The following is a 22,284-nucleotide window of genomic DNA, read 5'->3' on the forward strand; positions in this document are numbered from 1 at the left end:
AAACATTGTTTTATATATATAAATTTTTTAATTGTTTGATAAATCTGTATAGATATAATTTTTTAATTATAGCATATAAGAAAATAAATACGTAAATACATATAAATAAATCTGTACATAAATTATGTAAAAATTGGAAAATATATTTTTGTATGATAAATCATTATTCGCTTATAATAAACATGCATAAGTTCAAATATTTACATTTTCGTTTCTAGAGCATCTAGCTGAGTTTGAATTTTCTCTAAATTATAATAAAGATCTGTCAACTGTTTCTTGTCAAATTCCACTGTTAGTGTAGATGTCTTATCACCAGTTAGACCAAGTTGAAGTAAAGCTACAGGTCGTGCATCTTTGGAAATTGCAGAGGACGATGACTGAACATTTAGACACCAATTGATATCTTTTACCTTGTCAAACAATATAAAAGTATAATTAAGTCCTTTGCTTAATTCGCTTAATAATGATCAATCTATATTAATTGCCATTAATTAAAGTTTCCTTCTATCTATGTTCATGTTCAAATACCTGGGTAGGAAATATAGATTTTTGCCTAAGATTTTCTACAATGCCTTTGCCATAAGTCATCCATGCATTTGTAAAGATTGATATTTTCTCTTCATCTATCTTAAAATTGTCCTTCATGACTGTTTCCATGAGAGATGGTTTGACAACATTACATGCAGCTTGCGTGTAAATTGATGTAATAGTATCTAACAGGAGAATTAACTCATCTTTTGTTAGATCTAAAGAAACCAGCAATTTTTCTTCCTCCTCCTCATTGAATACCTTTGTATCAATGCTAGATTGCAAGCTCTGGCATATATGGTTGACAAGAAGACGGAATTTGCTATTATTATCCAGTCGAGCTACTATTGTTAAACCTTGCTCTAATCTATAATAAATGATACAAGTGAAAATTGCATTTGTGTTTTTCTGTTAAATGATAAATTATGACTATCCTAATTAAGATGATAACAAAATACAGTCACATACGCAATTATTTATAGAATTCTGCATGTTGGTAATAAAGATGAAATGCTAGTATGTATACATACTTTGAAGTTACATTGATCCAAGCAGCCATTATAATTGGATAAATAAATCCTTATATATTATTTTTCTTTCATAATATCTTAATTTTTATCATAACTCTATCTCTCACGCTCGTAAAAGAATCTTGGAAACTAGTACTACACTGTGCATGTTATAACAATCATGAATGAAACCTCTGACATTTCTCAGTTGCTAAAAATGCTCCATGTTCTCGCTTCTCGCTCTCGCTTTTACCACGAATCATGCATGAACTAGATGTTCGTATCTCAATATGGATACACAAAAAAATAACTAACATATGTGTCGAAGGCTATAAAAAATGATATGATTTATATTTTGCAATAGAGAAATTAAAGTTAGAATACAATGATAATACAATGATGTCAAATTTTTACACATATATGTAATGCATGATGAGATCAACCTTGAGACGTTTGTGTTCCTAAACTCGACGAGAAATGTTAAAATCTTTTTGTCCACGATTATGTGTATATCTGTCCAATTAAAACTAAATAGACTTTGATATTTACATAAATATTTTTTTGCATATTATATATATAGAAACTGCTTGTTTGAAGTTTCACACATGCACACGTGCAAATCTTTATATACATATATATTATGCATTCGTATTCGAAATAACACATCTTTATATCCTATTATCATTGTTCTGTTATCTATGTGATAAGGATTCTATTTTGATAGTTACACAGTTACGCAGTCGCTCTCATCTCTTGCATTCATTTTACAAGCGAAAATGTCATCAGAAGCTTATGATGTCAACTATGACAAAGTAATAGCTTATATATGTGTATTAAGTAATATAATTTTTATGAAATCTAAAAATTTGATAATTTATGAATTTATCGAATTATTCTAAATCTATTTTTTTTTTTTTTTTACACAGGAACATCCAAGAAATCTTATTCCAGAACTGTGTAGACAATTCTATCATCTTGGATGGGTGACTGGTACAGGAGGCGGTATCTCCATCAAACATGAGTTAGTATATTTGCAATAATATATATATTTCAAAAAGAATTTATTGTTATTTTTATGAGAAAATGTTAGCGGAAATATAAAAATGTTTGTTAAAATTTTTGTTACAGAGATATGATCTATATCGCTCCTTCTGGTGTACAAAAAGAGCGAATGTTGCCCAATGATATGTTTGTGCAAGATATCAATGGAACAGATTTGGAGTTGCCACCACCAGAAAAGAAATTGAAAAAGTCACAATGTACTCCACTATTTTTATGTGCTTATTTAAGGAGGAATGCAGGTGCTGTTATTCATACACATTCTAAATTTGCTCTAATGGCAACATTATTATGGCCTGGAAAGGAAGTCAGACTCACTCATCTTGAGATGATAAAAGGTATTCAAATTATTTTAAAAAAACACTTTACATTTGAAAATGAGAGGAATTCGAAGATGATTTCAAATAGTTTAATTAACAGGTATATGGAATCAGAAAGAAGGTAGAACATATCGTTATGATGAAGAATTAGTAATACCGATCATAGAAAATACTCCTTTTGAGAGAGATTTAAGAGATGATTTAGATGACATTATCGTTCATTATCCTGAAACTTGTGCAGTATTGGTACGCAGGCATGGGATTTATGTGTGGGGTGATTCTTGGCAGCAGGCAAAAACTATGTAAGTTACTTTATTCGTATATTACCAAATGTTTTCTTGTAGTAAAATAAAATTTATTTATAATAATTTTATATCTCTTTATCTTTAAAATGTTTTTTTCTTTTTTTAACAGGACAGAATGTTATGATTACTTGCTTGATATTGCAGTTCAGATGAAACAATATGGATTAAATCCACTGGCAACCCCAAATGATTATGAATTAAAATATCAGGCAAATGGTACATCAGAATAGCAAGAAATTTTAATACAAACGGCATTTTGATGCCATAAATTTGTATATCTTTAAATTATGTATATATTTGACACATATTGAATGTGCACATAAAAAATTTTTATAGAAATTAAGATAAAAAATGAATTACTTAGCGCTGATTATATTTATATTTCACACATTAGTATATACAATTTTTTCTGGTTTATAGTTTTAATTATAAACTTTATACTACTAAAAGTAGTATAAATCATCAAATGTCTATGTCAAATGTCGCGAATTGTTTCCTAATTTTATTTGCTAGTTCAGTTTCTTCCTCTTGACTCATATGACAATCCTTCCAGTCGGATCTGTCATTGATATCTAATATCCTGTCGGACGCCAATACTTCTCTGCCGAATTGTAAAGGGAAATCTTTTTTAATCCTGTAATACAACATCTCTCCGTTCGGTAGTTCTGCATAAAAATATAGAACACCAGGTTTTGCGATCTGCTGTAAATCGGCATGCTGCGGCAATTCCATTATTTTGAAATTGTTACATTCAGCCAGTTCCTAAAAACAAAAATTCGTACACATTAAATATTAGACGCGATAATAAAGGACATTAGATTTTAGTATTATAATAAAAGAAATACCTCAAACATTTCTTTCAGTGCGGGTGCTTGATTTTTATGAACTGGTACTGCTTGCAGTTGACAATGAGACGTTTTGAAGTTTCTCTCGAAAAATACTGGTACTCTATTGGTACTTTCATAATATTTAGTCACAGCTTTCTTGTAAAGATCCATCTCCTCCTTTACATTCTTTGGTAAGATTGACAAACTCTGATGATGCGTTATTGGTAAAATTAAGAAATGATCCTCTACCAAACCACCTTTTGCTAATGCTAAATAGATCTCTGTGCCAACAGAAATCACCAGATGCTTAGACACAACAGGACTAGATAGGCAGAACCAGCATTTTGATTGATCAAATTCCAGTTTTGGCTTTTTATTGAGATTATTCTGGTGCCGCAATCTCTTCCCATTGTCTTTCGAATCCATGTCATAGAAAAACTGCGTCTGAGTTTGCTTTTGCGACATTGGATCATCAGACAGCATAGATATGGAATATGGACTCGACGTTTCATCTGTCGTTTTCATAATTAAATCTGACAATCTACTTCTATCAACAGGAGTTAAATTCAATGCATACAACCATTTTCTCTTGTGAGCATTCATTACTGGTGCCAGAGCTATGAATCTAGTGGCTATTTCCATATTTCCATCGCCCTGACTTTGATTTCTGTAATGAAAATATTCAGATTTGAAACACACATATCTTATTTTAAACATGGCAATTCTTATACAAGAACTTTTAAGATCTTTTTAAAAATAGTTAAAAAGTTTTGAAGAATAAACTTACCTGTATGGTGGCCGTTCATAATAAACCCCTTCCAAAGCTGATACATGATATCTAGGTTTAATATGAGTAGCGAGCCAAGCAATTAATTTGGAACCCTGGTACTTGCATTCTGATTTGTTACTGTCAAGATTGGTTATGCCCTCAGGCCACGGAGATGTCAATAAGATATCTACACCACGAAAACTCGGTTGGCCTTTTAAGCAACTGTTCTTGATGGATGTAACATCATGTTCATTAAAGTGTATGTCTTTGTTCTCAGTCGATGCTTTTTCAATTCCACTGAGATATGCTATTTTGAGACCTGAACTAGCAGTATAAAGACCACGTTTTCCGAGATAGGTGATATTTTGACATATCTCGTATCCATCCCCATCGGTGTAGTGTTTCAGATCCGATTCCCTGTTAGGTCCAATAATATATGTCGGCACAGAAATGGTTTTTTCGCAGGACTTATAGGATTCCAACTCGGAATTATCTTCACCGAAAAAATTACCAACGCATAATAAGAAGTCAAATGGACCACTCTTCTTGTTGATAGCGTCCACTTTAGAGAACAGAAATTTGAAGTGTCCCTCCACATCTCCGCAAATAAGAACTTTCTGCTTATCGCTCATGTCTAATAATATAACTAATGTAATAACAGTTTACGTCGATATATCAATAATAAACAATAATTAACAATGATGTTTCATTGCTTTTCTCAAACACTTTTAGATTATCTCAACAAAAAGAACTCTTTTGATTATCTCTATAAATATTATTTTATTTTGTAGGTTAAGGATCGGCAGGAGTGACGGCTGTGACGCGTTGCTAGCAGGCAGCCTCGAGATTTCGAGATCTCGAGAATCATATATTAGCGGCTTGATTCGTCTAATAAATCTCGCGTCTCTTATCGCATTTAGTTCGATTATTTTACAATTGTAACATAAAAATTACTAATTAAATAAATATTCTAATTACACTGAAATTTATTCTGTTTATAAAAAATATAAACTAATTAAAGAAATAAAAGATAGTAAGAGCGTAAATGTGATAGAAATCGATCCGTTCTTGGCCAACATGTAGGTTTTTTTTCTCAAAAAATCATCTGTTATTAATTTAGAAAGATGATTTATTAGTTAGCACAAGAAAAATTAAATAAAAAATTAAATTATATGTTATTTGTTTAAAACAAATTATTCTGATAGTATACTTTTTATTTTGTTAATAGTAAATACAAGTAAAAAAAAAAAAAAAAAAAAAAAATTTTAAAATAGGGGACCGATCCCGCGCTGCGATTTCTATCTATTAATAGACGGCATAAACACGGCAGAATGACGATAGGCGGAGGTTTGCGCGAGGAAGAAAAACAAGCTTCACGGATGACAGCCACGGGGAGACATTGATGGCCGCCGGTTGTCGGTTACGTGCGTCGAATCACGATGCAGAATCCCCCGCGGTGCATTCGTTTGCGAGAGCGCCTGCATGTTCCCGATTTAATTGTATGCTAATGCCGCGCGCTCTCGATCCAAGCGTGAAAGCCGTGGCTGCGCAAAAAAATATTTTTACAATAATATGAATTATTTTATTGTATATTTTTTTGTAAATGGACAACGTACATATTGTTGCTCAACGGAAACCGCGAGAAGGTAGTGGTCTCTTTCGTCAGGAGGAAATGTTTTCTTGAATATTATATTAAATATTGTCTCATAAGAGACAAATACTTTTCGTCAATGTTTATAGCTGTTTCACCCCTCGTCTTCAATCAAGTCAACGCTGATTTTATTACGCAAGTGGCATTAATGGTCCAAAAACTTGTTATTATATCAAAAAATCATGTAATGGACAATCTTTTACATATATTTCCTCTGCAGCAGTTAGAAAATTGTAAACAGTTCTGTCGAACGGTTATAACTGTATCCATATGACCTTCCATCATTAGATTATTAAGGTATACTCTTCACATTCTGACCCAACAAAAATTTTGTCCTTCTGAATTTCTTTGTGTGTAAAATTTATATTTGTGACCACGTCTTTTAGATATTCTAGAATATCATGAATAAAGATATCACTAACATTGTCATATATATTATATATATGACAATGTTAGTGATATCTGTAATATATATATATATGTATATATCATTAAACATATCTGTTCTTATAAACTTCTGTAGATTACAAAAATAAATTCTTTTTTAAGCTGAAAATTTTTACTTATGTACTTAATAATATTATAAAAAAAAAGTTTTTATCAAATCGTTGCGCTGTAAAGAAATCTAGAAAATACTCATTTTTCGAAAGTTCAAACGGATATGTCTCTTTAAGGGATCTTCCTAGTTTGACATTCTGAAAATAAAGCGATTTTTGGGAATTTCTTTTAAAGGAAAATATAAAACATATTAATTCTAAACTTTGCACGTTTATTAAATAACATTTCAAATATATCCTGAATTTTTTTCAGACAAAAATATTTGTTTGTTTCGGAGTTATAGTAGTCCAATCAGAGTGTCTCAAAAAATAATTATTGTTCGTGGCGAACATGATTCCAGCCATTATAGTCATCTGAAATTGAAAACCAAAAAGATTCTTAATCTGCATGAATATGGCTAACGTGTGAACTAGAATTAAATATTATATTTGCAAAATTCGAATTTTGAACAAAACTAATCAATTTTTTGATAAAAAATGAATTTTTTTTTTTGAGTCGCTGTCATTTTTTTATTTTTCAATATTTTTTTTATTCTATTTCACGCAATAGCCACACATACAGATTAAGAATCTTTTTGGTTTTTTTATTTTAGATGACTATAACGGTTGGAATCATGTTCGCCACAAACAACAATTTTTTTTGAGACACCCTGGTTGGACTACTATAACTCCGAAACAAACATTTTCGCTTGAAAAAAATTCAGAATATATTTGAAATGTTATTTAATAAACGTGCAAAGTTTAGAATTAATATGTTTTATATTTTTCTTTAAAAAAATTCCCAAGAATTGTCTTTATTTTCAGAATGTCAAACTAGGAAGACCCCTTAAGAGAGTAATTTTTTCACGAAACAAATGGTGTAAACGCTATATAACTTCATTTATTAAAATCTTATTAATGAAAATATTGGATCTTATTAATGAAATATAAGAATTTTTCAAATTTAATAAGAATATAATCAAATAAAGCAAAGAACGATCTAAAGAATGTAATCACGACGGATAGAACCGCGGCATTTCAAAAAATATATTTTAAAAACTGCTGTTGCGTCGAAACCGTTTAACAAGGTAAATAGAAAAATTTGAAATTTCTACCATAGAGATTTTACCTTTTTACCCCGCCTCTATTGTGAACTATTACAATAATTCATGTAACATGAAAGTGTCATGTGTTAGAGCAATGTGTGCAGTACATATGTTAACCATTTCCGAGCCAAAAATTCTAAAACCCAGATGTGAGAGACAAAGCGCAAGGTATAAAACACATGTTAAAACAGGTTAGTGTTTAATAAAAATACAAGGACATAACAAACAACAGAAAAAAAAATTTATGTGTAGTAAGTAATAAAAAAGCATCTCGCATTTTCATGCAAGTTCTGAAAAAAAAAATATATATATATATATATAGTGAATATAGTAATATATAAGTCAAATTCGGCAAAAGAATGTAATTACTTTTTAAAATTATTTTTAAAATTCAAATGTATATATGTGTATATATATTGTCGATTTTAAGAATTTTAATTGTATTATTACATACATTATTTTATACTCTAGAATATTATTTTATATTCTAGAATGTTTTACTCTCATTATCTAAAATTTGTTATTCTAGAATATTTTACTCTCGTTATCTAAAATTTGCAAGAACGGGAAATTTTATATTATTTTATATTTTTAATGCATATATATATATATATATATATATAAACTATATAATCTTATTAAAATGTAAATGAGAGAACGTAAGCATAATTGAGTTCAATGAATTGTATTTGCGTAATCGAAAAGACAATCGATTTTCGACACTCATTGTATTTTCCGCCAAAACTTAAATATTACTGAGAGCGGCAAAAATTTACAATGACAGAATGTGCCGTTTTCGTGTTCATCGTCTCTCGGCGCAGAAAATGTGCGAACGGCCTCGCATAAAGCATCCCTGTATATTGCGTAAAGCAATACCCTCCCCCGTGTATCGTGTGCGCAGAAGCGTTAAAAAACGAGCGCAAAATGGAGAAGATGCTCTCTCGCGGCGGCACAAAAGAGGTCCATTGCGAGAGAGACCAAGAGGAAGAGAGAAATCCGAAGAGTATATACATATACCCACGGAAGCAGAGGGGATACCTACATAAATGTCACGTGGGCGTGACCGAGAAGTTGGAGAATTTGCACCAATGAGATGCGAGAGGCGTTATCTTGGTTACATAGTTACTCTCTACTCTGATACATAAACGGAAGTTGCAATAGTGTGCGGCTGCGTTATCATCCCCATGAGCATGTCACACAGACGGATAGAGAAAGATGAAGATTCTACGGAGTGTCGGAGAGAACGAGAGAAGTTGATTCCATTGCTACGTGAAATATAGATAGAGCCCCAAAAAGCAAATAGCAAATTACAGAACATACACATGCAGAAAATATCATAAGGATTCATAAGATGCAAACACATAACTCTATCAATGAAAACGGTAGTAGCTAGTAACGCTACTAAATAGATTCGCGCGATATTCTCTCTATGAACGTACATTATGTTAAAGCCGAACTGGTAGTACGCGAGAGAGAAGGAGAGGGATGGAGAGAAGGATAGGAGATGCGCAAAGGTGCGAGAAAAGGACAGCGGAAGGCGGGGGCGACAGATCGGTTGCTTGACGGCTGTTGGTCCACGCTCAGCAGGGAGTCCAGCGTGCACGGTGCATCCAGTTGTACCAAATACGCGCGGCACTGTTTAATGGTACACACGTGCTGTAAACGTCAGATGAATTGACCACGTAAGGTGCGTGTATTCTTCGATGCTGGCCGAGATAAAGAAACATCGCTGCACCAGACTTTAACAGCATCACGACGCACAAAGCATCGGATACGCGGGAGCGATCGTCTCCGGAGAACAAGTGTCATTGTCGTCGAAGAATGCGTCGCGACGCAAACGTAAAACGATTATCACGAGCGTTTAAGAAGTGGTTAGTCGGCGAATCGCGATTATTTTGAGATAATGGTATTTCAGTAAGATTGAAAGAAGAGAGTGCGCTATTGTTTGATCGTAAAGTGTACAGCAAATATTGATTCTGTCAGGAAAGAAGAGGCAGGACTTTGCAGAAATTCAATAACTGCCAAAAAAGAAGCTGCGAAATATTCGAGTTGCAATTCAAAAGATGTCATTTCGTTCAGAGAACTGAGAAGAGAAAATTACTTTCAATTGTTGAACTGTCACGGATCATATTATACGGTGAATATTGATACTCTCAGTAAGCATTAGAAAAGGAAGACTGTAAAAGCTAGCCATGTGACTAATGTTTTGACTTTGACTACTTTGAACCGGAACCGTACGGTGTACGTTTTTATATGATAGGTTCGTATTGTTCCCATTAATTATCGTGAATAGTGCGATAAAAATTTTCGTGAGATAAAGTAAAAATTTCGGAGAATCGGTTATGCGTTCTCAGAAATAATGTACATTTTAATTTTATTGTGAATAAAAGTACGATTAGGGTTTAGGTGCCATTCAAAAAAGTGACTTGTGTTTATTTGATTATCAAATTCTTACAATCTGTAAGTTTGACTATTAAAGGAATGTTGAATACGTGATTCGTTTGAACGCAATGGATTGCATAAAAACATAGTTGACTATTTTAATTACTGACTATTTAGATGAAAAGATGATGCAACGAATGAGAGTGACAGTGCGATCAGTTTAAAATGACGATCAATGCATTTATTTAGTGCATTTTTATATCTTGTATTGCAGTAAAAAAGTGTAGTACGAAAAAAACCGCATATCAATAGACATTTAAATGTGCAAAGAAATGCGATAAATTTGCGGAAATATAAAATAGATATATTTCCCACAGATATATATAATCTCGATAGCTTAATAAAGAGAGAACACAATATTAAATAGTGCACGTTTAAAACATAAATAATGGTAATGTCTGATAGTGAAATAATATCATTTATAGCAGCTATTTATATGTGTAATGAATGAATACCAGTGAAAATGTACAATAAAATTAAAATATAGCAAAAGTAAATAGTAAAAAGTTGCTTTAAGCAACAATATTGCTTTGACAAAATAGTACTTTCAAATAAAATAAAAATATATATTTTATTGCCGATTAATAAAACTATTTAATTGTGAAATATTATAACGAATGACTCTCCTATAACGTAATGTAAAGCTATCTATCATAAAAATTTTTGCAAATTTTATAAAAATATAAAATCATAATTATAAAGTACGATTATTATAATACTGCGTATTTAATTTTTAATATAATAAACAAGATTTGTGTACTAATACAATTATTATATATTATTTTATACAAATATTATATATTATTTATATAGCTAAGGCGATTTAAAAAATCCTTCGGGATAGAATTTTGGAGCGAATAAAAATGTGATAAAATGAGATCTTGCGACTGACTCTTACCACGCGCAAGAATACAATTGAGGAGGGTGACGATCGAGTCGAAAATGGCGAAGAAATTTGAGACATCTCTGGAAATGTGTCAAGCACCGTCGGCTTGATAAGAGTGCGCGTCTCCAGGGAAGTTGACCGTACCGAAATCACTTTCCTGCCAAGGGAGACTAATTGGTTCCTGCCTCTCTTCTCCCCTTCGGCCCCGGCGGATTCCGATGAAAGGCCCACTCTCATTAAAGGTTCGTAAAACAATCGATTGCATACTCGAAGAATTGCGCGTAGATGTTTAATATCGCAAGCAAAAAAAAAAAAAAATATTGAAACAAAATACATATATATTCGATGTGGAAAATGCAACAGAATGTTGTATAGTTAACTGTACATTGAAGTATAGGTAATAGTATAAGCAAAATTATATTAATGCAAAAATTAATTTACGATCAAAATTAATTGCTATTCTTTTTTTAGCAAATCGAATTAATTTGGAATAAATGCTTTTATCTTTTGGGTGGAATTTAATTATTGCAAATTTATAGTTATTCCTATATAAAACAGAAAAAGTTTTCTGTTTTTGATAAATATAAGATTATAACTTTTTCTTTTTTATATACATGCATACGGATATTCTGAGTGATAAATATGCATTGAATATAATACGTATTCTTCGTCTGTTCTTCATCGTCGCATATCTACAACAATCAGAAAGCCGAAACTTATGTCAACCCGCATTCCCGTCGATACTTTCAATATATCTTCCTTCGATATCTTTAATGTTTCGCACGAGTAATCTTTCGTAATCATTGACATCTCTCTATTTCGCATATTACGATATGTATCTGCACATAACTAGCGTGAGAAAGAGGTAGAAATGCTTGGGCAATCGATCGTTTGAAATCATTGCCATATATTTGTGTACGTATCAAAATTATTTATATATCGAATTGATTTGATAATTTACATTAAATATATGTGTTCATTATTAGCATATGATATTGTTAACGATAAGTAAATAATGCTTGAATTTTGGGAGAAAGCTTCATATAAAATTGATGAAAAAAGGATTTTGGTATGCCTTGCAGCATTATCGTAAAATTGTTAATTTATAGATTAGAATGCAATGTAATTACACTTTATGAGTTTCCAGCTAATTTTGATATTGATTAATATTTAAATTGACAGTTACATTAAAAGTTGCAGTACAAAAATATCTTTTAATATCAGTCTTTCTAATATAAGAATTTAATAAGAAAATATAGATTGTATTATTTTCTCAGGTGTAATTCGAGTGTGCGGATGCAGGTAAATTGTTCGCAGAGCTGCATCGAATTTATCTTGATATTGTGTTACGGCACCCGCATGATCTTTCAGACGCGACACACAATGTAGAAATCCCTTCAATCTTTTGCTAATCCTTTCCTGAGATTGATTTTCCTTTTAGAAATGCCATCTCACGGTTATTCCAACTAAAAAGCTGAATAAATTTAAATGCTAAAAAATTGTGCTACACGGAAAAAAAAAGTAGCTGCCGTAGCTAAAAACTGCGTGTGGTAACTAAATTTCAATCGTAATATATGGACAGCGAACATCTTAGCTGTGATATCTATTTATTAGGTGCAACAGCAAACCGTTTTGCTGTAGTTTAGAAATTTATAGTCACGACAACAAACACAGTTTTCCAAACCATGATTATCTATGGTAGCGAAAATTTTGTTTTCCGTGTAGAAAGTATTTCTGCCTTTTGTAACATTTCATCCAATCGCGAATTAATTGATATAATATACTTCTTGTAAAGAAGCTTATGAAAGAAAATAGAAATATACTTTAAAATATCAAATACAAAAAATATTACATTAGATAGTTTATTATTATAGAATTTTTGGCTTTTTCTTGGATGGTTTTCCTTTAATAATGTTAAGCAATTAGGCCTGGATAAAATTCTCCGATGAAAAAAAATGAACTCCCGCTAATCTATTTGCTTGTAAAACATCCGATACATTCCTCCGTCATTAAATCACGATCTAAATATTTTTCTAGAAAAGTCATCTTTCTCCAAGAGACTATATCCTCTGAGCAAATCGTAAATCTTCCGAGCGCGCCATTAAAATATCCATGCATCGAGAATGCACCTACTCAGCCATCGCGTCTAAAAGCGCCGTCGTGGCAAAAGGGGTTGAAAAGCGTGATTTATCCGCTCGTGAGCACGCGTCGCGCGCGTGAAACGGATCGTGTGAAACGGACTATTTTCGTGTCACCGTACTCGCGCGAGCGCCGGATTCTCATTTCGCCGACGAGGGTGAAAGAAAAGAAAAATAGAAAAAAAATACGACGTTAGATAAATAAAAACGCGCGCGTAATGCATTGCAGCAGCCGCTAAGGGGCGTGACATTTCCTGAAACGATTTGTAATAAGGAAACCGTCGGCCTGCCGAACGTGATCCTTGCCCGTTATCCTGGCCGCTGTACCCTTCCGCGGCTCACGCAGCAGAAGCATCGCGCGAAGACTTATGTACGTCTATGTCTACGAGCAGCTGTCACGATGGTGTAAACCGTCGGATTACAGTGCGCTCTTTAGACGAGGATCTATTCCCCGAAGCTTTATTTTCAAACTTTTTTTTTTAAATGCCGAATTATCTTCGTTGCGCTTGACGTGAAGCCAAAGTGCTGTCATTATTCAAATCCTTTCGATTAATAGAGAGCGTGAGAGTATATATCTCTTTATAGAGAAGGGCTAACATATTTTTTAACATTGTAAAAATAAACCGAATATTTTTATGATGACTATGAAAGTCTAAAAAAAATGCGAAAAGTATTATATATCAGAATATCCTAATCACGGGCAGTAAAGGAAATTGTTGCTTTTCCTTCCTGAGACTTAGCATTTGACAAAGATTTTTCATAAAAATGCGATGCAAATGATAAAGTTAATTTTGTGCAATTTTTGGTAGAATCGCGTAGAGATCCACATTACATACAACTATATACGGCTCAGATTGTTGAACAATTGATCTCGGACAATTCGCGAATTGTCAGAGGCGGACATTCACCGTGACGCGCATATGTATAACGGTAATAATAATAGTATTTCATGAATGTGGCTCGGTCGCGATGGCTAATAATAGCGCAATCGTAATGGTGGTGGCAATAATTGAATGAACCGCGCGCGGGTGTACGTCTTACAACATCCTGGCACGTGCGTAAACAGCTCTTAGGTAATTCAGGATGACGCTTGACGTATATGTGCGTGTATATGCAAAACGCTCGCAAACAGCAGCGCGCTTTTCTAGAGAAACTTCGCGCGCAAACACGCGCCGATCATTACCTCTCTGCGGGAGCTATGAAAAATTTTTAATCCTTTAAATTTTAACTCTTTAACACTTGAATGCTCGAATTTCGAAGTTGCAGAGCCAGAAAAAGCACACCAATATTAATTTACACTCTCGCAGTATCTCTAGATTTCTTTAATAACGAATAATGACGATAATTTATAAATAATACGGATTTTATTTCAGATTATTCGTGCTTTTATTATATATAAATCTATAATATATAATATTTATTATATATAAATCTTTCAATAAAATGAGATTAAACAAAATTATAATAAAACAAGTATATTATATGATAGCATGCGATATACTTTTGGGAACACTGTATATTACTGTTTATTATTTTAGTTTTAAAAAGGAAGTATTCCGATGACGAAAGAGTTATTAAAGTCGACCAACGTTTCTATATCTCGCGTTACTGATTCGTTACCGACGATTATAAGCATGACCAACCGGAAGAATTATATTATAAATTGTTGACACATTTAAAAGATTAATGTCTCAATAACAAAACGCAATAAATATAAATGTTACGATACGTGATGGCGGAGATTGTGTTTTACTAATCAATATTAATGAGTTTCGAAAGGAGAAAATGTAAAACTTTTTTATTAAATTATTTTCCTAAAAACGTGATATATGAATAATTTCTTCTCATAATCTTTTTGTTTTAGATTTTATTCTAATATAAAACTCTAACACAAAGAAGTGTATATAATAAATCTTTAAAAAATGAATTTTTTAAATAGCAGCTCTCCAGAGTAAAACTCTGTCCATCAATTCTGAAAACTTGTCAAAAAAGGAGTCAAATTTATTCGCATTCGTCTCATTTGAGTTAAAATTTTTATCAGTGAAACGAAACCTTAGGTGAAACAAAATTGGAGACACCAGCCTTCTCTTCTTCCCCCTTGTCCTAGGAATAGTTTACGCGTTTTCTTTTACTACCTCGTAAAATCTACGGGCATTACATAAAACGGGGTAATGCCAGAACAGAGAGAGGCTTTGTCTCGCAGCTCTCTCGAAAGCCGCGCGGACGTAAACGTGTCCGGCGGAATCACAATGTATAGCGCATTGAGTTTCTCGCAGACGGGAAAGAAAAATAGAGAAAGAAAGAAAATCTCGCATTGACACGAAAAAATATCCGTCCCCGTTTATGTTTATGTTCTCCCTTGTTTATTGTTTCGACTAATTTAGCGTCAAGCGATTTGATACGTGTTCGTATCGATAGTGATTTGTGCACGGAGAACGATCTTTACCAATAACAATTAATCTTTAACAGTTAGAATTTTCTAAAATTATAAATTCCTGATTATGTGATTGAGGAAATATTGCCTAAACATTTAAAATAATTTGCGATGTAATAATACACAAGAAAATACGATTGAATTAATAACATTATTCCCATAATTTATATTTATTTAATATCTAATGTAATTATAATTAATTTCTGTAATAAAATATATTTATTGCACTGTTAATTTTAATAATATTAATTGATATTAATTATCCCCATAGTTTACAACTAGTTTTTATAATATGACGTATGATACCGTTTGTCCCAAATAACGTTTCCTTAATGTTAGATTTCGATAATGCATTACGATAACCGAAAAGTCTACGGTTATAACTGCGAATTGCAATATATTAATCTTTCATTTAAGCAAAACTCGATATGATTCTTGTTAAGACATCTTGCACACATCCCAATTCTTAATATTTTTCACATACATGTCACTCTCCAATGTTAATAATCTATTTATCTTATTGCAATAGCATTTGATTAATTTGCTATAGTCTTCGATTGCTGGAATGTAAATCGATGCGGGAACATGAATTTCAATCGTGACTCTGGTCCAGACGCATTGGCCAGATTTCCGTAACTGTCCAGCGGTGGTCGAGATCAGAGAGGCCGCAAGCCGCAGCTGGGACACGCTCTCGCCCCGGATGGCCGGATAGGTGAAGACGGCTTAAGCGTTTGGACATGTGTAGAAACACGAAACCCGATACTTCCTCGATACACCTACCGGACATCATCCGATCGATATTAATGGGTGATCTACGATCTCGAGATCCGCTCAGGACCGATTGGCAAATCGCTGACAAATTACGAACAATCATCTTGGGATATTGTCGCAGGAGGATATCTCAGATAATATTATTTATTTAATATAAATAAACCTAGATAAAATTTTCATCATAGATAAAATTTGAAAAATTAATATTGCAATAGAATTAAATGCTAAGCAATATTAATGTCAATTGTGAGATTGTGTAAATATCATAACTGAAAAGCATCAAGAAATTTTCCTCCTCTATTATAAGATTTTTTAAATAATTTCTTAAAATAATAAACGCTTAAGAATGCTGTCAGCGTATATAATAGACAAATCAATGTTATTTATCTATGATAATTGAATAATATTTTGCGAATATTTTATATATCCCTGATTTCAAGCTTATGAAATTAATAGCTGTCTTATGAAATTAATAGCTGAGAATCTTCAATGTAACATCATATTTTGTTTTGAAAAATGATTCATCTTATCTCATGTCTCTTTCGAACTTTTCGATTGACCTTTAATTGTTGCTGACTATCCGCGATACTTTGATCTCCAGTGTAATATATGACACACATATCGAGAATACGACCAGCGAAACACGAGTTGAAGGAGACACGGATATAATAACAATTTAAAGGACTCTACACCATGCTCGGATGAGCGAAGTGTATTTGTGATTTGATAATCTCGCAAAGTCTACGAATCAGCATATCGTGTAATGACTAAGACGTTGATATCTCAAGCACGACGAAGATTGTTGTGTCACCTTAGCTCGCTTAGCTCACTTCAGCAGATGGCGATGTGAAAAATTTTCCTATTAGATTTAGAAATCAGCTTGAATTTAAAAACTGTTATTTGTCAGTTCGATTTTAAGATTCTATATAATTTATTCTCGTGTATCATGTTCTGATATCGAATATTTTAAGTTGAAGAATAATTTAGTCTTTCAGAACTATATTAATACTTTTAAAAATTTTAATTTTTACATACAAAATCTCTCGATAACTAAATAATGTCCTCCTAAAATCAAAATGCTTGAAAAATGATACAGATAAGATTTTAATCAGACAATTTAGATATTATTTAGATTATAATCAGTACAACATATAAGTTATTCTCGCTCATAGAGTAGCATCTGTTGTATACCAACATTCTCCGACGATTAACCGCTTGATTATATTTCCTTTTACGCGCGTTTACATATGACACGCGTAACATACACGCGACGCTGACACCGGTGCTCGTCATTTAAACGAGTACCGCCCTGGGTGTGAGAAACTCGTGCTACTCCCCATACGCGTAAATCCCACATGACCAAAAAGAAGCCGATAGTGGGGGGATACGCGATGCCGGGATGTCGAGGACGCAAGACCGAAGTTTAGTTTTGCTTAAGACAACTTAAGTTACATCGTTCTTGTCCCTCGATCCGGTCCTTTCGCGATAGTCAGGGATGATTCTGATTCTAATCGATTTCGGAAAAAATTTCGCGCTTACAAGTGATCATGCGTTACACCGTATCTAACCGACATTTTGGATCTATGTAAAATATTTTCAACACATATAATCTCCAACGTCATGAAACGTGAGTCGCATTTATAGCGTTTTATAATTTTTACATATATACACTTATTTAATATAGAGAACATTTATAAAATATCCAATTTTATCAAAACTTATAGATAATTAAAAATTTTCTTTTATATCTGTCAGTTTTAAACAATATAGTGTCTGAGTTTTCATAAATAATGATCTTTATATTCTGCAATATATCTAAAACTAAAGCGTAATTTAGCAAGAGAGTTCAATTTAATAAAAATAAAGAACTTAATATTTTCTTTATAAATGCGGAAATTGACGCACACAATGGCTATAAACGGAAGTGTTAATAGTCGTAACTATCGTACCGTTTATCGACGATATTCTTGCGTTACTCTTGCCGGACACGATCGGCGACTTCCAATAATCCCGCTAAATTGGCAGAGCGACCGGGTCCAAGTTCGGCCGGGTGTGTCGGCGGGTCGGTCCAGCGAAATGAGAGAGAAGTCGCGAAATAAAAGAACCGACCGACGGCCGAGGGAGCTCTCGGCGGAATAATAAAAAGAGTATCGCGGGTCGCCACGGTAGTCAACCCCTGGTGCTTATGGCATTTTGCCACGCGAGATTTGCAAATTTCACCAGGTCCCTTCGCGCGCTTTTGTCATTGTTCCGCTTCGCGACAGAAAAAGATTATTATCATAATCGTAATGTCTCAAATTTGAGAAAATAACTGCACATGTTAATGTGAGAAATTATGAAGTAAATGCCCAATAAAAAAATTTAAATAATTTAAATAATACAAAATTTAAATGATATAACATTTATGTAAAAAATTTAGTACGTCATACACAGGGTGAATCAGGAGGAGAGGGAAATAGTTTGGGAGACGATAGTATGGATCATTGTAAAAAAAAGTTTATATAAACATGGTTATTATTCTCAATCGTTTTGGATGCTGCTACTCGTATAAAAGAAAGGCACGTTGCATTCATGTCAATTGTAAAATGTATTGGCGTTCAGGGTTCAATTTTTGAGTATTTGTTGCGAACGTAACATATGTATCATTTATTATTATTGTACTTTCACAAAATTCAAACAGATGTATCTCGGAAACTATTGAGAATAATAACCATATTCTCATATAAACTTTTTTTTTTACAATGACCCATACTATCGTCTCCCTAAATATTTCTCTCTCCTCCTGAATCACCCTGTATATTATATATAGCAAAGAATATTCTTATTTTCTACAAAATAATTTTAGATATAATCAATTAATTTTAATATGCAATATAATTTGTCAGACTATTTTTTTAGCTCCTGCAAAACGTTTAATCTTAAGTCTGTAACTGATTCTTTGTTTATAATATTTCTTAACTTTATTTTGAATTGCATGGAAATCTTCCTTATCCGAGAGTATCGCGATGGCCGTCTGATATGGTAACATCGCGCGAAAATAATCGTGCACGTGCCTGAAGTGTGATAAACACAAGCAACGCCATCGTTTCCCGAAATACAATCGCGCGCACGAGTAGTTCGCACGCTGCGATATTTTAATTTCGCGATTCGTCGATACCTTCAGCACCACAAGTTTGATTACGATAGAGGATGCTTTGTCAGCATAACAGACATCCTTGTTGTTGTTACCGGTGTCCAAGGTTGCGCTGTATACGTTCAGCCTAAAGCTTTTTCTTGGTAAGATACGGGTCAACCTTGAATCGAACAATTCGTTGCTTACGAAAGTTTTTCCGGCAACTAAATGACTAATAAACTTTCGAATGTTTATATAATTAATTAATGAATTCTGGCATCTCGTTTGCAGATTCTTTATGAAAAGTTCAGATCTTTAATTTAAAACACAAGCAAAACCTGATTTTACTTTAATGTTGTTAGAGATATTCAATTTCAAATCGTTTTTTTTTTCTTATAAAAATGCGATTGAAAATCATTACATAACATAATTTTTAAATTTCCAAGATTGAAAACATTATTATTACAAAACTGATTTAGATCTTTCTCCGTGATATTATCATTCTTTTCACTTGTTGTAATCATTCTGTTTAGTCATTCAATCTGCTTGTTAAGAAATATTAGCACATCCATCAAAATGCAACTGTTATTGTCGCTATAACTTTGTGTAATCCAAATAAATAGAGAACAGTTTATTTTCTTTCCTAATCGGTCGCGCACCGTCCGATTCCCACGCGTGCAATTTGATGCTTTCAAGCGATTTCTGCGTCGCGCAACCCATAAGCCCTGTACGGCCCATAGCGAAAGACGATGCGTTAGTGTGAGCGAATACATGCGTGATGGTGAAAGAAAAGAAGTTCTATATCTACGGCACGCAGACGGGACGGCATTTCATATCGGATATGTGACGGGCATGTAATTATCCACAGTAGAATTTATTGCATTGGATTTCGTTGCCACTAAACTTTTCTACAGCATACTCATCATTCGAAAAATATGAATATTTATAAAAATATATTAAAATATAGAACATCATTTAAAATAATGGCAATAATTTATACTTAACATTTAAAAAATACTTTGGGGAGAAATTAATATGTGTAATAAATTAATTCCGATTAGTTCTATGTATTAAAAATATATATCAAACTGTTTGCTTGCAGAATAATATTTTTGCTGGAAGAGTGCATGCGCTTAGAACAATCATTCTTTAATCAATATTTGCATTTTTATCACTTTTTTTTTTACTATGATCATAGCCAACATGGCGAATATTCGATTCTTTCTCGATGTCAAGCGATTCGTCCTTCTCTTACACCAAGAGTCCTTAAGGCCTTTAAACCGGGCTTGTTCGCTGCTCCATTCTACAACGTCCACGAGACGAGTCGTGGTTTACTGGCGAGTCGAATGGCGAAAGCAACGAAGTCCGAGGACTTCAAAAACTCACCGGCACACCCTCGCCTACGCCAATAAATTCTATTCCGCGTTACTTTGCCGCGAGCCGACGCGCGATGGATATTACGCCCTTTCTTCCCTTCTCTCCCCGCGCTTCGTCATATTTCTTAGCTCAGCGCGATTCTTTTAAAATAAATGTAATTCCTGATAGCGCGATGCCGGAGATTTGAATGCTCCATGCGTTTTCATTCTAATCAGATAATGCATAGGATTTGACAGTAAATATTGATCGAATCGCCACTTTTCCATTAAAAATTTGACTCTAAATTTTTGAATGTATCTTCACTTTCTCGTATAAAGCGTATCCAACGCTGAACGTATGAAGTATCACAATCAATCGACAGGTGGTCATAAAAAATTGCATCAAACATGAATGAAATATTAAAGACGAGGGAAAAGGTGATAAAACCAAAAATATGCTATGTGATGTATATACGGGAATAAGTTAACCGAGGATCAAACGACGCTCCTTAATTGCGCTCTCGAGTGACATCTTCTTTTGCCATAATGTCGTTGAATTATGGGCGGCCCGCGGTGATTGGGCCCGGCGTGTCAGTACCAGCGGAATCACTCGGTCCATAAAGGGAGTAAATACTTCACGCATTCCCGATGCGTCTCACAGTCTTTACGGCTTATTATCACCTCCACGCTTTCGTCCTTTCACCCCGTGTGATACATCAACGCGATGGCGATGGCGAACGCGGAACAAAGCGAGAAAAATACCGCGAGCGGATTCGCATCGATTCCGCGAAGAGGAAATTATTTTAGTTAGTAGAAACCGTCGTCGGGTCGGTGCTCGACAATAAGCGCGTTTAGTAAACAGGACGATAAACTAAACGGAGTTTCGTAAAAAATTCAAGTAGATATGTATATACAATTATAAGGAAAAAATCTTTAGGATAAGAGAGTTATATAAGATTTTATACTCATATCTCTAAAATTATATCTTATTTGGACAAGAGATAGTTTCTATATGTAGCGTATCTTTTAATAAAAATTTCTATAATTATTAAAAATTATTATTATAATGAGTATATATGTGTGGTGTGTGTGAAGATTATCTCTACAAGAACAAATATGTGTGTGTGTGTATGTTATTCGTCTGATCATATATCCATATTAATATAAAATAATTTTATAAATTACTCAATTGAAAAATAATTGCATTTGCAGAGAATTAATGAAATATCGAAGGCTTGAATTGATATACAAAACCTACAATCACATTTTATGAATATTATAACTGGGAGGTGATAATAACACACACATCATAATGAGAGCACAATGTATCGTGGAAAATATCGAGGAATCTAAAGGGGATTAAAAAATACCGACGAGCGCGATGCATGCAATTGTGTTCGCGTTATTACGAACGTTATTAGGCCGTAATTTAAGACACGTCGATCTGACGATTAGAGCCGAGACTAACGTACCATTATTTTACAACTTGGCTTTCGGCCAGCTGACCCGACTTGTGCCCGGTGATTCGTTGACGTC

At 33.3% G+C, this 22,284-nt stretch overlaps 4 protein-coding genes across 6 annotated transcripts in view; 2 read left to right on the forward strand and 2 right to left on the reverse strand.

Moving 5' to 3' along the window:
- Nucleotides 1-13: 13 nt before the first annotated feature.
- LOC115245842 (COMM domain-containing protein 10-like) lies at nt 14-1,474 on the reverse strand. The gene is made up of 3 exons (XM_029824333.1): nt 1,059-1,474; nt 529-895; nt 14-410 (listed from the first exon to the last, which is right to left on the reverse strand). The coding sequence occupies exons 1-3, from the start codon at nt 1,085-1,087 to the stop codon at nt 201-203; spliced, it is 606 nt and encodes a 201-aa protein (XP_029680193.1). The 5' UTR covers nt 1,088-1,474; the 3' UTR covers nt 14-200.
- Nucleotides 1,475-1,677: 203 nt separating this feature from the next.
- Nucleotides 1,678-3,077, forward strand: LOC115245841 (probable methylthioribulose-1-phosphate dehydratase). 2 transcript variants are annotated; one of them, XM_029824331.1, is made up of 5 exons: nt 1,678-1,849; nt 1,964-2,058; nt 2,166-2,434; nt 2,517-2,718; nt 2,831-3,077. In XM_029824331.1, exons 1-5 carry the CDS (start codon nt 1,814-1,816, stop codon nt 2,949-2,951), a joined length of 723 nt encoding a protein of 240 aa, XP_029680191.1. In that variant the 5' UTR covers nt 1,678-1,813; the 3' UTR covers nt 2,952-3,077. The 2 variants fall into 2 exon arrangements, with proteins under 2 accessions (XP_029680191.1, XP_029680192.1); XM_029824332.1 differs by having other exon boundaries at nt 1,754-1,874.
- A 4-nt stretch (nt 3,078-3,081) lies between these two features.
- On the reverse strand, nt 3,082-5,213 carry LOC115245840 (CWF19-like protein 1). Its single transcript, XM_029824330.1, has 3 exons — nt 4,336-5,213; nt 3,567-4,215; nt 3,082-3,483 (listed from the first exon to the last, which is right to left on the reverse strand). Exons 1-3 carry the CDS (start codon nt 4,947-4,949, stop codon nt 3,184-3,186), a joined length of 1,563 nt encoding a protein of 520 aa, XP_029680190.1. The 5' UTR covers nt 4,950-5,213; the 3' UTR covers nt 3,082-3,183.
- A 5,808-nt stretch (nt 5,214-11,021) lies between these two features.
- Nucleotides 11,022-22,284, forward strand: part of LOC115245838 (single-minded homolog 2) — a 43,596-nt gene continuing 32,333 nt past the window's right edge. The window contains exon 1 of one of the 2 annotated variants that reach the window (XM_029824327.1): nt 11,022-11,180. Coding sequence is in view for 1 of the 2 variants with exons in the window: in XM_029824326.1 (XP_029680186.1) it covers nt 17,902-17,908 (7 nt within the window). In the remaining variant the exon portion in view is untranslated. Of the gene's footprint in view, nt 11,181-17,702; nt 17,909-22,284 lie in introns of those variants that run through there. The other variant, XM_029824326.1, reaches the window with a different exon arrangement.

The sequence above is a fragment of the Formica exsecta genome, unplaced genomic scaffold (genome assembly GCF_003651465.1).
Source record: "Formica exsecta isolate Colony F162 unplaced genomic scaffold, ASM365146v1 scaffold1327, whole genome shotgun sequence".
NCBI lineage: Eukaryota > Metazoa > Arthropoda > Insecta > Hymenoptera > Formicidae > Formica > Formica exsecta.

Coding starts and splice junctions, on each gene's coding strand:
- LOC115245840 (XM_029824330.1), bottom strand. CDS start 4,949: ATGAGCGATAAGCAGAAAGTTCTTATTTGCGGAGATGTGGAGGGACAC. Junction 4,216..4,335: donor TATGAACGGCCACCATACAG/GTAAGTTTATTC, acceptor TTTTCATTACAG/AAATCAAAGTCAGGGCGATG. Junction 3,484..3,566: donor CACTGAAAGAAATGTTTGAG/GTATTTCTTTTA, acceptor TTTTGTTTTTAG/GAACTGGCTGAATGTAACAA.
- LOC115245842 (XM_029824333.1), bottom strand. CDS start 1,087: ATGGCTGCTTGGATCAATGTAACTTCAAA. Junction 896..1,058: donor TGGATCAATGTAACTTCAAA/GTATGTATACAT, acceptor CATTTATTATAG/ATTAGAGCAAGGTTTAACAA. Junction 411..528: donor AATCTATATTTCCTACCCAG/GTATTTGAACAT, acceptor TTGTTTGACAAG/GTAAAAGATATCAATTGGTG.
- LOC115245841 (XM_029824331.1), top strand. CDS start 1,814: ATGTCATCAGAAGCTTATGATGTCAACTATGACAAA. Junction 1,850..1,963: donor ATGATGTCAACTATGACAAA/GTAATAGCTTAT, acceptor TTTTTTACACAG/GAACATCCAAGAAATCTTAT. Junction 2,435..2,516: donor TCATCTTGAGATGATAAAAG/GTATTCAAATTA, acceptor TTTAATTAACAG/GTATATGGAATCAGAAAGAA.